The sequence below is a fragment of the Salmo salar genome, chromosome ssa02, assembly GCF_905237065.1.
Source record: "Salmo salar chromosome ssa02, Ssal_v3.1, whole genome shotgun sequence".
NCBI lineage: Eukaryota > Metazoa > Chordata > Actinopteri > Salmoniformes > Salmonidae > Salmo > Salmo salar.
In genome coordinates this window covers 46,038,394-46,052,681 of record NC_059443.1, presented here as the reverse complement: position 1 = coordinate 46,052,681, position 14,288 = coordinate 46,038,394, and the positions used below count along the sequence as shown (strand labels likewise).

Genomic DNA, 14,288 nt, shown 5'->3' with positions numbered 1-14,288 from the left:
GATACTCTGGACTGCACACCGTTGCCGGATACTCTGGACTGCACACCGTTGCCGGATACTCTGGACTGCACACTGTTGCCGGATACTCTTGACTGCATACTGTTGCCGGATACTCTGGACTGCATACTGTTGCCGGATACTCTGGACTGCACACTATTGCCGAACTCTCGAGGCTGGGCTGATGCACTGGAAGCCTGATGCGTGGTGCTGGTACTGGATGTGCCACTCTGGGGACACGCACCTCAGGGCTAGTGCGGGGAGCGGGAACAGGACGAGTCGGACTGGGCTGACACACTGGAAGCCTGTTGCGTGGTGCTGGTACTGGAGGTATCAGCCTGGGAACACGCACCTCCGGGCTAGTGCGGGGAGCGGGAACAGGACGAGTCGGACTGGGTTGACGCACTGGAAGCCTGATGCGTGGTGCTGGTACTGGAGGTATCAGCCTGGGAACACGCACCTCAGGGCTAGTGCGGGGAGCGGGAACAGGACGAGTCGGACAGGGCTGACGTACTGGACCGTAGAGGCGTACTGGCGGTCTCGAGCGCAGAACTAGCATCGCTCTTACTGGCTGGATGCCCACTTCCCCCTGGCAAATGCGGGGCGCTGGTATTGCGCGTACCGGCCTAAAAATACTTGGCCTCGCCACAGTACCCATTACCCCGAAGCACGGGACCTGTCCATTCACTGGTTGCCCAGAAAAGGTACAGGGATTTGGCCTGGGGCTTACTCCTCGCCCAGCCAAACTACCCATGTGCCCCCCCAAAAAAAATTATTGGGGCTGCCTCTCGGGCTTAAACGCCAGTCGTGTTCCCCGGTAGCGTTCCCGGTCCTCACTAGACTTCCTCCATGGGCCCTCTCCGGCCAGAATCTGCTCCCACGTCCATTTCTCCCACCAGTCCATATTGAATTCCCCTTGCTCCTTACTCCGCTGCTTGGTCCATTTGTGGTGGGAGATTCTGTAACGGTTGTCGTCGGGAATGGAGGACCAAAACGCAGCAGGAATGTGGATGCTCATCTTGTATTTTATTTTAACCAAGAAAACACCAAAATAACAAAAGAAGAACGAACGAATGAACGAACGAACGATCAACAAAACAGTCTTGTCAGGCTCACACGCAAAACAAGAAACAATCTCCCACAACACCAAACCAAACCAAACGACTCGTCCTGTTCCCCCCCATCAACCTAAACATAGACATACAAACGACTAGAGACCACATAGAAATACAAACATAGAACATTACCCAAAAACCCGGAAATAATAAATCAAACGCCCTACTAAATAAACCACCACCCCGAACCACATAAAACAAATACCCTCTGCCACATCCTGACCAAACTACAATAACAAATAACCCTTATACTGGTCAGGACGTGACACTTGGAAAATTCCAGAAAATGATGTCATGGCTTTAGAAACTTCTGATAGGCTAATTGACATCATTTGATGTAATTCAAGGCCTACCTTCAAACTCAGTGCCTCTTTGCTTGACATCATGGGAAAATCAAAATAAATCAGCCAAGACCTCAGAAAAAAAAACGGTACTCCTCCACAAGTCTGGTTCATCTTTGGGAGCAATTTCCAAACGCCTGAAGGCACCACGTTCATCTGTACAAACAATAGTACGCAAGTATAAACACCATAGGACCACGCAGCTGTCATACCGCTCAGGAAGGAGACGCGTTCTGTCTCCTAGAGATGAACATACTTTGGTGCGAAAAGTGCAAATCAATCCCAGAACAACAGCAAAGGCCCTTGTGAAGATTCTGGAGGAAACAGGTACAAAAGTATCTATATCCACAGTAAAACGAGTCCTATATCAACATAACCTGAACGGACGCTCAGCAAGGAAGAAGCCACTGCTCCAAAACCGCCATTAAAAAAGCCAGACTACGGTTTGCAACTGCACATGGGGACAAAGATCGTACTTTTTGGAGAAATGCCCTCTGGTCTGATGAAACAAAAATATAACTTTTTGGCCATAATGACCATCGTTATGTTTGGAGGAAAAAGGGGGAAGCTTGCAAGCCAAAGAACACCATCCCAACCGTGAAGCGAGGAGGTGGCAGCATCATGTTGTGTGGGTGCTTTGCTGCAGGAGGGACTGGTGCACTTCACAAAATAGATGGCATCATGAGGAATGAAAAATTATGTGGATATATTGAAGCAACATCTCAAGACATCAGTCAGGAAGATAAAGCTTGGTCGCAAATGGGTCTTCCAAATGGCCTCAAGCATACTTCCAAAGTTGTGGCAAAATGGCTTAAGGACAACAAAGTCAATGTATTGGAGTGGCCATCACAAAGCCCTGACCTCAATCCCATAGAAAATGTGTGGGCAGAACTGAAAAAGCATGTTCGAGCAAGGAGGCCTACAAACCTGACTCAGTTACACCAGCTCTGTCAGGAGGAACGGGCCAAAATTCACCCAACTCATTGTGGGAAGCTTGTGGAAGGCTACCCGACACGTTTGACCCAAGTTAAACAATTTAAAGGCAGTGCTACCAAATACTAATTGAGTGTATGTAAACTTCTGACCCACTGGGAATTTGATGAAAGAAATAAAAGCTGAAATAAATCATTATCTCTACTATTATTCTGACATTTCACATTCTTAAAATAAAGTGGTGATCCTAACTGCCCTAAGACGGAATTGATACTAGGATTAAATGTCAGAAATTGTGAAAAACTGAGTTTAAATGTATTTGGCTAAGGTGTATGTAAACTTCCAACTTCAACTGTATGTTGAACATAACAGTATTTCCTGGCATTTCTTTATAACAAACATAATAAAACTTGGGTTTCTGACTGCATCTAAGTAGAGAAAGTTCAAATAAAGTATGAGAGACAGACAAAGCCGCACTCACCTCCCTCTACTCACTAATATCCACCCTATCACTAGCAAGACCTCTGACCCTTCACCCTTGAACTTTCCACTGTCGGGGAACGTGCCAAACCCAGTCCCAGGCTACACAGCTAAAATCAGATCAGGTGGTTTAGAGTGTGTGGGGGGGGCTGTCTCCAAGGACCTCATATGTAACTGCTGTGTTGATAAGTGAGATTTATGACCATTCACCTTAAAACCTGGTCGCCCAACTATTCTCTCTCCACCACGGCCACTTCTTGTGTTCTTCAGGCCCAAATGTTTGGAATTCTGCCTCTGTCTCTGGGGAAATCCCTGCCACCTGTCAGTGAAACCCATTCAGTGTTGCATGTGAGCCCGTAACTCAAGACTCCAAGTTGATGATCCCCATTGCACCTTGGCCCCCATACCACCTATCTTTCTCTCTCTCTCTTTCTCTCTCTCTCTCTCTCTCTCTCTCTCTCTCTCTCTCTCTCTCTCTCTCTCTCTCTCTCTCTCTCTCTCTCTCTCTCTCTCTCTCTCTCTCTCTCTCATCCTTCTCTCTCTTTGAAATCAAGTCATTCCTGTTGGAGGGGGCACCATCATCGTCTGGCCCTTTTTATATTCCGTCTGGCAGATTCCCAGCATCATCTGCTGCTCGGTGGTGACAGGAATAGAAGCTGGGAGGGGATGCTAGAGTGGACATTGGTTAGCAATAGCCCTACAGTGTCATTTTTGAAATTGCCAGTGGCAGGTGAGCTGACACGGAATGAAAGCGATAGTCAAAGTGACCCAGCGGAGGCTCATGGCCATTGTACCTGAGGTTTCAAGCACTCTACCATGGCGCTACTTCAAAGACACACACAAGGTCAGTGTCTCAAGGGGGCATGGACCATGGTGCCAACAGGGCTTTAGATAGACTATGACTTTTTAAAGAGACATAAACAGTCGAACAGTAGCTTGTGCATTGAGTTTAGCCAGGGTTGAGTATCTCAAGACAGAGGCACAAAAAGTAAGGCTACCCTGTTAAGCAGGTGGGTGTGGTACATTTGCATAACACCACCATGACATTTATTTTGATCAAATTTTTTTTTTTTTTGGGGGGGGGGGGGGAGAATAACAAATAACTAAATATTTTCTTCCCGTGTCTGATTTCAAAGCAAGGTGAGAGGAAGGGCCGGGATGTGGCACTTAGAGCCCCTGGGATGGGACATCAGAATCTAATGATGTGGGAACAGAATGTTTGGGGTGGGGTAGAGGGGAAAGGGGGAAATTAGATCAGGAGTCGGATTTCACATTTCCTCCTGCATCTCTCCCTATCTCCCTAAGCCAGTCAGATAAACGACAGTAATTCCAATGACTCGGTCGGGTCTTATCTGTTTGAAATATTAAATTCAATATGGTCTCAGACACATCCAAAATATTACAAAGGTCATTCTAATTTGTTGGGGGGGGGGGTTCAAATGAGTCATACAGAACTGTGTGTTGCATCACTTTCTCTCTGAATTTCTCTCTCCATTTCATGCCTCTCAACATTTTTGCTTCCCAGTCATTCTCCATGACAGGTCCTTCAAAACAAAGAGGGAAGATCCATTCCAGAGGGCCTCCCCCATCCAAAATCAACCCAGAGAGGAGCCTGTGCTGTGCAAAATGCTGTGGCGATGCTCTCACTTCGCCCTTTATTTTCCAAAAATACAGTTGGAAGTTGGCATGAGCGCAAACTGTGACCGCTCACAGCTCAGAAAACACTGCTTCCCCTTTTCCTGTGTAATGGAAACCTTTCTGAAGTCAGAGCTACAGAAGCTCTGTGTTATGGTTAAATCATAGGCCCGGGGAGAGCAGGTGCTTCCCCAATACTCTGGGGAGACGTTGCCCCTGGCCCTGAGCGCTGGTCTAGGATCAGCTTTCCCTAGCCCACATCTGACCTCAACCACTATTAGCTAATGAAGCAAACATTCCCTGGACCAGCAATTAGAGGCAAATTCTCTACCCCAAGTTTTTCCTGCACTGACAGCAGACTTTCATAGAGGGAACACTGTTAGAGAAGGGAGGCTACAGTAATATGGCAGGGCCAATGGGGTTGATGATGTGGAGCTATGGATGCAGTGGTATCTGAGAGAGGATAGAGAGAGTGGATATTCATAGCTCTGATAAAAAGGTAAGGAGAGCATAAAGATTATTACTTCCAAACCCTGCTCTTAAACTTAGATACAACTATCACATCAAAATGGTTGTGTAAACCAAAACTTCTCCATAAGAGTACACTTTTCCCAGTTGACCTTTGTGCTGGCATGTATGCTTCTGGTTTTCTCGTTAAGGGAGAGAATGGAGAATACATCCATCCACATCAAAGTGAACCCTGAAAATAAAATCACATCGCCAAAAAATTCCTTGGCCTCCCGTGCACATTCCTGAAAACCCAATACCTCTGCACCGCTGTAGGTAGGAGGAATTATGGATTGGGTACATAATGAAAATACATTTACAGATAAAAGCGAAACCGTCAACAGCTGACTTGGCTGGTTCCAAATGAACATGGGCAGAGGCGGTGACATTGTTTCTCCATTAGTTTGCTTGTTAGGAGCCCATTGTGTTTACTTAGGTTTTTCTCTGTAAAAATTTATGGTCGGCCATACTTTTATGTTGGCTGAGTTATGTGGCGCTCTCTGGCAGGGCTGCAGCAGGGACCTTTGAAGTGAGGCCATAAAACGTGGTGAGAGAGCAGCCAAGGCAGCACACTGTATTGTGGGTTGAGGCAGGACACGCAGGTCAATAGAGTCAGCGGCAACGGCACTATACAGGGAGTGAGGACAGGTCCTGATCATACAGAGACCTGGAGCCTCTGCCAAGAGGACACTAACCTGTAGTACATCCAGGGCACAGATCACATAGGCATAAATAAATTGTTACTGCACACAGTTCAGAAGCCTTGGCAGAGCCCATACAGGTGGTTGTGTATGGAATCCTGTGCAGTACTACAGTAATAAAACACTGATATCTAGATGAGACAAGGCCATACTGTAGATATGTATAGTTCCAGAGCTGGGAGTCCAGTGATGTCATTCCTATCATGTCAAAGTGGACTAAAGTATGATTCATATGTGACTGCTGTGTTGTGAGTCCATGTTGAGTCCCTTTGAGTTATGAGTGTACTATGTAAGATCAAACCAATCCTCTTTAGCCTGCCTAACTGGAAAGGGGAGAACAAGTTTCCATTGCTGGCATTTTTCCTTTTGCTAACTAAGTTCCTTCTATAAATAAAAATGCCCTCATGGACCTGAATCACAGAAAGACCTCTGAGTAGGGAGAGTGATGAGTTGTTTAACTCATCGCTCCCCTCAATCTGAGTGGTGATTATTTTAGGAGCACTGATCGATGTGAAGAAGCTACCTTTCCACGGCAGCCCCCAACAGGCTCACCAGTGAGCTCACATTTAGAGAGAAAAAAGTGAAAAATGAAAGGCAAAAGAAAAACAGCAGGGTGAAAAATTGCTGCGATCAAAGTGCTCTAACTCCCCAGTCAAACTTTCCAATATGATAAAACCAGAAGCAGGAATTAACAGAAGCAAGGATTGTCCTCTACAGCTTAACGTCTCCCATTTTTATTTCACTTTAAAATATATATATATATATATAGTTAGGAGAGGACAGCATCTGGCGTAAAGCTCTGGGGTTTTGGGTCTCTAAATGAAGACAGATCAGCTATTTCTTTCCCTGAGAAACCTGTGTGTGTGTGTGTGTGTGTGTGTGTGTGTGTGTGTGTGTGTGTGTGTGTGGCATGTTTAGTTCTGACTCAGTCTATAACAGCACTTCTGAAAGAATCACAGTTTGATTTACGTCTTCCACAGCTACTGTCGGTGGGCCACCAGAGCCTCTACTGTTTACTGTTTATAACAACCAACCTCTGAGAGCCTGAGAGAGCGCCAAACCCACTGCAATGCTTTACTTACAACCTGACCCCACTCTAAATCTTTCTTTCTCTCTCTCTCTCTCTCTCTCTCTCTCTCTCTCTCTCTCTCTCTCTCTCTCTCTCTCTCTCTCTCTCTCTCTCTCTCTCTCTCTCACAGACAGACAGACAGACAGACAGACAGACAGACAGACAGAGTGAGAGAGTGTTTTAACAGATTGTTCAATCTCTTTTGGACTTGTATGTGCTATTGCTATTAGTTATTACTATGAGCCACATGACTTAGCCACTTATAGGGTGCATAGGTTAACCTGAGTTAGAATTTGAATGAGCGAGTGCTTGTTTGTGAGGGGGAGGGGTATGAGTGCTTCAGAACATATTTTTCACTGTCTGGTTTAAACCTGCAAAAACTCACAAATTTGTTATGACACTGCTGCAACGGGTATCTCACGGAAGCAAGGTAGCACACTTTAACACCAACACAAGCACACCCAGATGCTATCATAGGCAATAACAAGCAGGTGAGGATAGAGCTGGGCAAGGTAGGCACAGGGGCATGTTGGAGTGTAAGAATGGCATGCATGAGTACAACACTGACGATAAAGTGTGAGGTGAGATACTTGTCACATAGCACTCAATGCAGGTTAAAGACACAGCCTGGTCTCATAGACTAGAAGCAACATAGTAACCATAAATCCAGGACACTCAAATTAGTGTGATGTTATGTTTGGTATGGTTACATAACACAAGGTTACTTAAGGCAAAGCCAAAAGTAGGGTGGATGGGTAGGCATATAATGTGAATGTCTAGCAACCCAAAGGTTGCGTGCTCGAATCTCATCATGGACAACTTTATTTTAGATACTTTATTTTAGCTAATTATTTTAGCTAATTTAGCTAATTAGCAACTTTGCAACTAGTTACTACTTAGCATGTTAGCTAACCCTAACTGTAACCTTAACCCTTTGACCTAACTCCAACCTTAACCCCTAGTTTAGCAAACGTTAGCCACCTAGCTAATGTTAGCCATAACAAATTGTAACATATCATACTTTTTGCAAATTTGTAACATATTGTACAAATTGCAATTAGTAACATATTGTACAAATTGCAATTTGTAACATATCATACAAAATAGATGCTGGACATCCACAAATTAATACATACCATACGAAACGTGACATATCATGCTTATTGGAGTGTCCCAGATTTACCTTTACTATGTTACATCTACCCATGAGTCCAGGTTGAAAGACAACAGTGAGTTTACTTATCAGTCAGCAGCATGAATCACTCAGAGGGAATTAATTCCAGCGTGCCATCCAAAACATGAGCCATCCATAACAAGGCCACACAATGGGCTTCAATTAAACGTAAAATACATTTTGTTCTTTTGAAAAACTCACACAAAACCCACATTAGATGTATTGAATATTTATTTCACCTCTGTCTACGTAGTGAAGCTACTTAAACCAAGAAATGATCATACAAACAATTAAAGCACAAATTTGTGGTGCTCACTGATTTAAAAAAATATATATATTTTAAAAGTTTGTTAATGATTGAGTGAATGTGTCATGTTTCACCCCATATTCCACATCAACCTCCAAAAAGACCTGTGCATTCCTTTGTCATACAACCATTGTGCCCTGTCAAATAAGGAATAAAAGGACAACAATGTTACATGGCACAGACACCATGACTCAGACATGTAGACCTAATATCAAGTTTCACATCAACAGCCTATTCTAAAGAGGGGAGCTTCCCATGTAAAACATGTTAGTGAAAGGTTCATGAAATATTTATGGTCTGTTCTATTACACAAAATGGAGGGAATGACCCCTGAGTGGGTTTATAGTTTTGGTATTTGGCACAGCAAGATAGCCACCCACTTTCAAGCTGATCCCTCTCTGCAACATTATTGAGGGTAGGGTTGGGATACAGTTTGTGTGGTCCAAGGCAAGTGAAAATGACCAGAATCAGAGTAAAACAGGCCTATGTTTATAAAAGATAAGACCTTAGAATGTGTTTTAAACTGATTTGTAGATCCAGCCATTCCATTAAATCACAGCACACATGATAGAGTACTGTGAGTACACTGACATCAGTTTTTGTGGGGCTACGTAAACTCATACTTTACTGGCTCTAAATAGCATCAGGGGGAAATTGGTCCATGACCATGAATTCTGACATGCTTAGCCTACAAAGGGGAAGTGAAAATGTATTGTAATAATTTACCAAACGTAGCCTTCATAGCAGCCTTGGAGCATGCGTACATGCATCGTAAATTCCCTAATCTTTATGTCATCCGGATTGAGCAAAATGTGCAGTCGGAAGCAACCTATCAGGAGTTTAGGTTTTGGTCATCTGTAAACTGCGTCTATCCAATCACAGACGCCTGTCTGTCTGCTCGGTAGTCTCGCGCGACACAGAGAAGTCATGGCTGCCGTACCGAGCAGCAAACTTCTACACAAGTGTGTTGTATCTCCGACGGGGAAACACTCTGCGTCGGTCATCTTCTTACACGGCTCAGGTGGTTACGTTTTACAATGCTCTCGATGTTTAGTGACATTTCTTCAACGGTAACTGCGCTGAACTAGCCTCATAATAACTAGGAGTTGTGGTAGGTTAGCGACCTATAGCCTAGCCTGTAGCATTGCCAGAGTACCTTCAATTTAGATACTGAAAGCTTTTGTACAGTGATGGACAGACAGGACTGTCTTTTGAACTGTCTAACTATGCAAACCTATGTGGCTTCCACGCAACTGTAACTGAGTTATACTATGGCCTACTGTGGCAAATGAATAATGTAGCTAACAGAAGTTACGTAGAGCGATACATTCAATTGAGTGGTCAGCATTGGGAATTACTTAATATTTGGCCTTGATCACAAGAGAAAAAAACAGAAGGCTATGTATTTATCTGATATCTCCCTGATAAAATAAATGTCAAATAAAATAAAAATGTATCATATTTTCAAACAAATATTATAGTAAATGTGAGCAACTCAACAACAACAAAAATATAATTGTGGCATCACCAATATTATTCAATATACAGTTTATTCCAAAAACAGTCAGCAACATGTTAAAGGGATGTTGGTGAAACCAAGGTTCTGCTCTGTAAGCCTAGTGAGTCAGTTATATTGGCTAACTGTTCACTTCTGCCATGCAGGAGACACTGGACAGGGAGTGCGAGCATGGGTCAAAGAGGTTTCGGTACCAGACCTGGCTTTCCCCCACATCAGAGTGGTATATCCCACAGCTCCAGCCAGGTATTTTTATTTATTTATTTTATTTTACCTTTATTTAACTAGGCAAGTCAGTTAAGAACAAATTCTTATTTTCAATGATGGCCTAGGAACAGTGGGCAGAATGTCAGATTTTTACCTTGTCAGCTTGGGGATTCGATCTTGCAACCTTTCGGTTACTAGTCCAATGCTCTAACCACTAGGCTACCTGCCGCTAAATGCCATATACAGTCAAGCTGCTGAAACCCCTCAACACAGACAAAGCCCTTCAACTGTTGTCTTTAAAATAACTTAACTAACCCAGACAGGTAGAACATCTGGGCATGTATTCATAAAATATCTCAGAGTTGGAGTTTTGATCTAGGATCAGTTTTGCCTTTTAGATAATAATGATCACGATTATATATCCTAGGTCAGCATTCCTACGCCAGTGCTTTATGAATATGGACCCTGAACAGCAATTTAAATAGGCTAAATAGCCTAATACCCTTTTCACACTACCGCACCGAGATGAATGGACCATGTGAATAGATAATTTCCAAGCCAGTGCGGTTCGGGTCTGCACGATATTGTTGAAAGGGGTAAATCTTCATCTCATCCTCCCATGTGACCCTCACTGCCCAAACCTTTCCTCATTACATAGCTAAACTTTGAATCTTGTTCTGTCTTCTGTTGACCCCTCAGGCCATACACACCCATGCGGGGGGCTCTGTCCAATGTGTGGTTTGACCGCTACAAGATCTCACATGACTGTCTGGAGCACTTGGAGTCTATAGACTCCATGGCCAACTCCTTGGGAGCGGTTATACAGGAGGAGATCAGGGCAGGAGTACCAAAACACAGGATGATCATAGGTACTGTCTCACACATACACACACACTAATTCTGCTGCTACTAGAGCTGTCTGTTTTATTTCCCTGTCTTTTTCCTGGCTGTATGTCAGATTTGGCTGTATGGTCTCTCCTTCACTCATTACCTTCCTCATGACTTCCTAACTCCATGACCTCCTCCTGAATGTGTATTATGCACCCATCCACTTGCCCATTTGCTTGATCTTGCTCTTTCTCTCTGCACACACACCACTCTCTCTCTCTTGGCCTTGGTGTTCTCAACTCCCTCTGTCATGATATAAAATGAAGAATGCAAGTTATCAGGTTTCTTTATTCTTTTATACGCTGCCAATTATGAACCGTAAAGTATTTCTGGAGGGATTCTCGGGTTCAGCAAATCCTTTTTCCCAAATATTTTGGTTATCAGGTTCGCGTGTAAATAACAATGACATAAAACCGCTCGGATCAAGCGCCATAAACACCATTTTAGAACCTAGGTAAGAGTTCCCACAGGAAATATGTGGGGGGCCATCGCAAGTTTTATGTCTCTGTAAGAGAACAAATGATAGCGTCCATGAAAGGGGAAACCGATGGGAACATTGTGAAACGGGTTAACCTACAAGCCCTGAAATATATAAATATACAGAAATAGTTGTGAGTAGAAAAAAAAGAGCTGAGCGTTTGTGTGAAAGGCCCAGTGTGGAACGCCAGAAAAGCCCCTGAACTCCCCTCGAGAAAGTGATTCAAAAAACACATGTTCCTGGGAGACTGCTGAAATATTATCTTCCTAAATCATAACATTTTGTCATTAACTATAAATACCCATTGGAGTCACTCGGCATACTGGAGAAACGGAGTGGTCTGTACCCATAGTCCACTTGCAGGGCTGACGGACTGACAAGCGGCAGAACTTTCCATGGAAAAAAGTTTTTCAAGTAAAAGCCGCCGCCGCAGGCTTTTGTGTTCATGTTTTTCACTCTTTAAAAAAGCACGGATCCGTTGGGAAATCTCAGAAAAGAGAAGCTATCGCCACAGTCATGATTTCACACATATAGGCTCACGCACACACACACTGAAAACACATAGCAGCACTGTACCAAACAGCACAGCGGAGGGGTATACGAAAGGAGACATTAGAATGTGAATGTATGATTGAGGTTTGTTATCGTGGATTGGAATGAGAGACTGAGAGTATACCAGAAAGACGGTCTCAAAGTATACACTCTTAGAAAAGAAGGTTCTTCAGCTGTCCCCATAGGAGAACCCTTTTTGGTTCCAGGTAGAACCAAAAAGGGCTCTATCTAGTACCAAAAAGGCTTCTACAAAGGGTTATCCTATGGGGACAGCTGAAGAACCCTTTTAGGTTGTAGATAACACCTTTTTTTTCAGACTATAGCCGGTGAAGTAAAGAAAAAAATGGACAAATGTTTTATTTGTTGGGCAAAGCGTGTGAACTCCCCCTTCCCTCCATACCTCCATTCTTCCCTTCCCCCTCTGACAGGATGATGGGTACTTTCACACTTTCCCAGATGTACCCAGATGTGTGAGATTAAGGACAGGCTCGTGAACGGATGCCGACTCCTGAGGAGCAAAAAGCTGATGATGTGGAACTAAGGAGTCTGTTTCATTTTAATGTTTTTTCTTTTCTTTCTCAGTTAAAGGCAGAGTATTTTCCACTTCGGACAGCTTAAACTGCCAGGATGGCTTAAACTACTGTTACTCATACATAATAATAAATGAATATATTTATTATTATGTTCCTACCTTTATATTATTCCCAGTATGCACAGTTGAAAAGTTAGATTTTCCTGGGAAAAGCACATTGGATACAATATTCAATACACATTTTCAGTGAATACCTGCAGAAAGAGACCTAATGGACCCAGTACAATGACATGTTCTGTTTTGTCTTGTTCCTCGTCCAAAGGGGGTTTCTCTATGGGCGGAGCTATGGCCCTCCACCTAGCGTGCCGTTATCACCCTGACGTAGCAGGAGTCTTTGCTCTGTCCAGCTTTCTCAACAAGGACTCTGTAGTATATCAGGTAAGGCAGGCTGTCACTGGTATAATGTCTAATAAACTCCAGACAATATTCTAATTATTGATTAGAGCGCCAGAAAACTACAGCTACCTACTAAACTGTCCTTTGACTGACAGATAGTGGTGGAGAAATATTGATGTGTTGATATACAGTGTCCCAATTCAAAGATGCTCCATGTCAGTCCCAAGATCTTGCATTTATCAGGAGTTGGCTGCACTTGGTTCTGACAGAGATATTGGGCCTATAGAGTGTGCTAGTAAGCAGTCTAGAAGTGTCTTGACTGACTCTTCTCTCCCTGCTAGGCTGTGGAGGAGCGGGCAAGGGCGGGGAGCCCCCTCCCAGAGCTATTCCAGGGCCATGGGACAGGAGACGAGTTGGTGTTCCATAAGTGGGGAGAAGAAACTACGGCCGTGCTGAAGAAGGCTGGGATGACGACCACCTTCCACTCGTTCCCAGGCCTCCAGCACCAGCTCTCCCGGCCAGAGATTGAGCTACTGCGCTCCTGGATCCTCACCAAGCTGCTCCCGGACAGTCTAGATGCCAGTGGGCAGTGACCAGTCAGCCCCACACCACTAAACAGACACATTAACAACACGCTATTAACACGTTAATAACACGTTCACACTATTGAGCTGGCCTGGTAAAGCATTGCCCATAGTTTCTGGAACAAAGCTGGAAAATCGAGCCAGCACGGTTCAGGTCGGTACTATAATGTGAAAAGGATATTAATGTGCTGAGTGGGCTGTGGACCACCTCACAACCTCTGTTGGTCACAATACTGTTTAAAAAATAAATAAGTGTCAATACATTTTTTTTGTTGTTGCTTGGACATTGTCCGTTGTGCTTGCTTAGTGTACTCAACAGCTGTGTGGTTCCCTTCAAAAGAGAACGTGTGATAGTTGAGTGTGCTTATAACCACTCCCTCTGCACTAGTACAGTCTCCACTCTTAACGCTTCAGCCTCATCTGTCTATCTGTGATAGGATATGGGAGCATGCTCTGCCTCCACCTCTATAGTCTAACTAACACTAGAGTCAGATTAGTACCGTTGCTGTAGAGAGAACAGGAATTGTTTAGTCAATCTTTCTCTTGCTCGCTCTGTTTTTTTATACACCATTATCGTTTTGCGCTGGGAAATGTGTTGGACATGGTTGGGGATGGAGGGAGTGGAGGTCTGTTCTGTTTGCTCAGTAGTTCATCGCCTCATTGATGGTTATTGGGAGGAAGCAGTTAGCTATTCTTCCCTTCTTCCTACCTGCAGCTTCTCTCTCGGCGTTGTGCTTAAGGTAGTCCGGATGTTGGGCTGCCTTCACTAGTATAGGGCTGCAGGCCAGGGTAAAAACACAGGAAGATGATGATTAAGCAGTAGTAATACTTAGGTGCCAAACATAATAAGTTATGGGAATGATTAACGTTTTTTGT

At 44.0% G+C, this 14,288-nt stretch overlaps 1 protein-coding gene across 2 annotated transcripts in view; it reads left to right on the top strand.

Moving 5' to 3' along the window:
- Positions 1-13,675, top strand: part of lyplal1 (lysophospholipase like 1) — a 35,345-nt gene extending 21,670 nt beyond the window's left edge. The window contains exons 1-5 of one of the 2 annotated variants that reach the window (NM_001141252.2): positions 9,178-9,280; positions 9,922-10,021; positions 10,682-10,851; positions 12,755-12,870; positions 13,170-13,672. In NM_001141252.2, the coding sequence (NP_001134724.1) occupies positions 9,187-9,280; positions 9,922-10,021; positions 10,682-10,851; positions 12,755-12,870; positions 13,170-13,421 (732 nt within the window). In that variant the 5' untranslated portion in view covers positions 9,178-9,186 and the 3' untranslated portion in view covers positions 13,422-13,672. Of the gene's footprint in view, positions 1-9,177; positions 9,281-9,921; positions 10,022-10,681; positions 10,852-12,754; positions 12,871-13,169 lie in introns of those variants that run through there. The other variant, XM_045695960.1, reaches the window with a different exon arrangement.
- Positions 13,676-14,288: the final 613 nt, after the last annotated feature.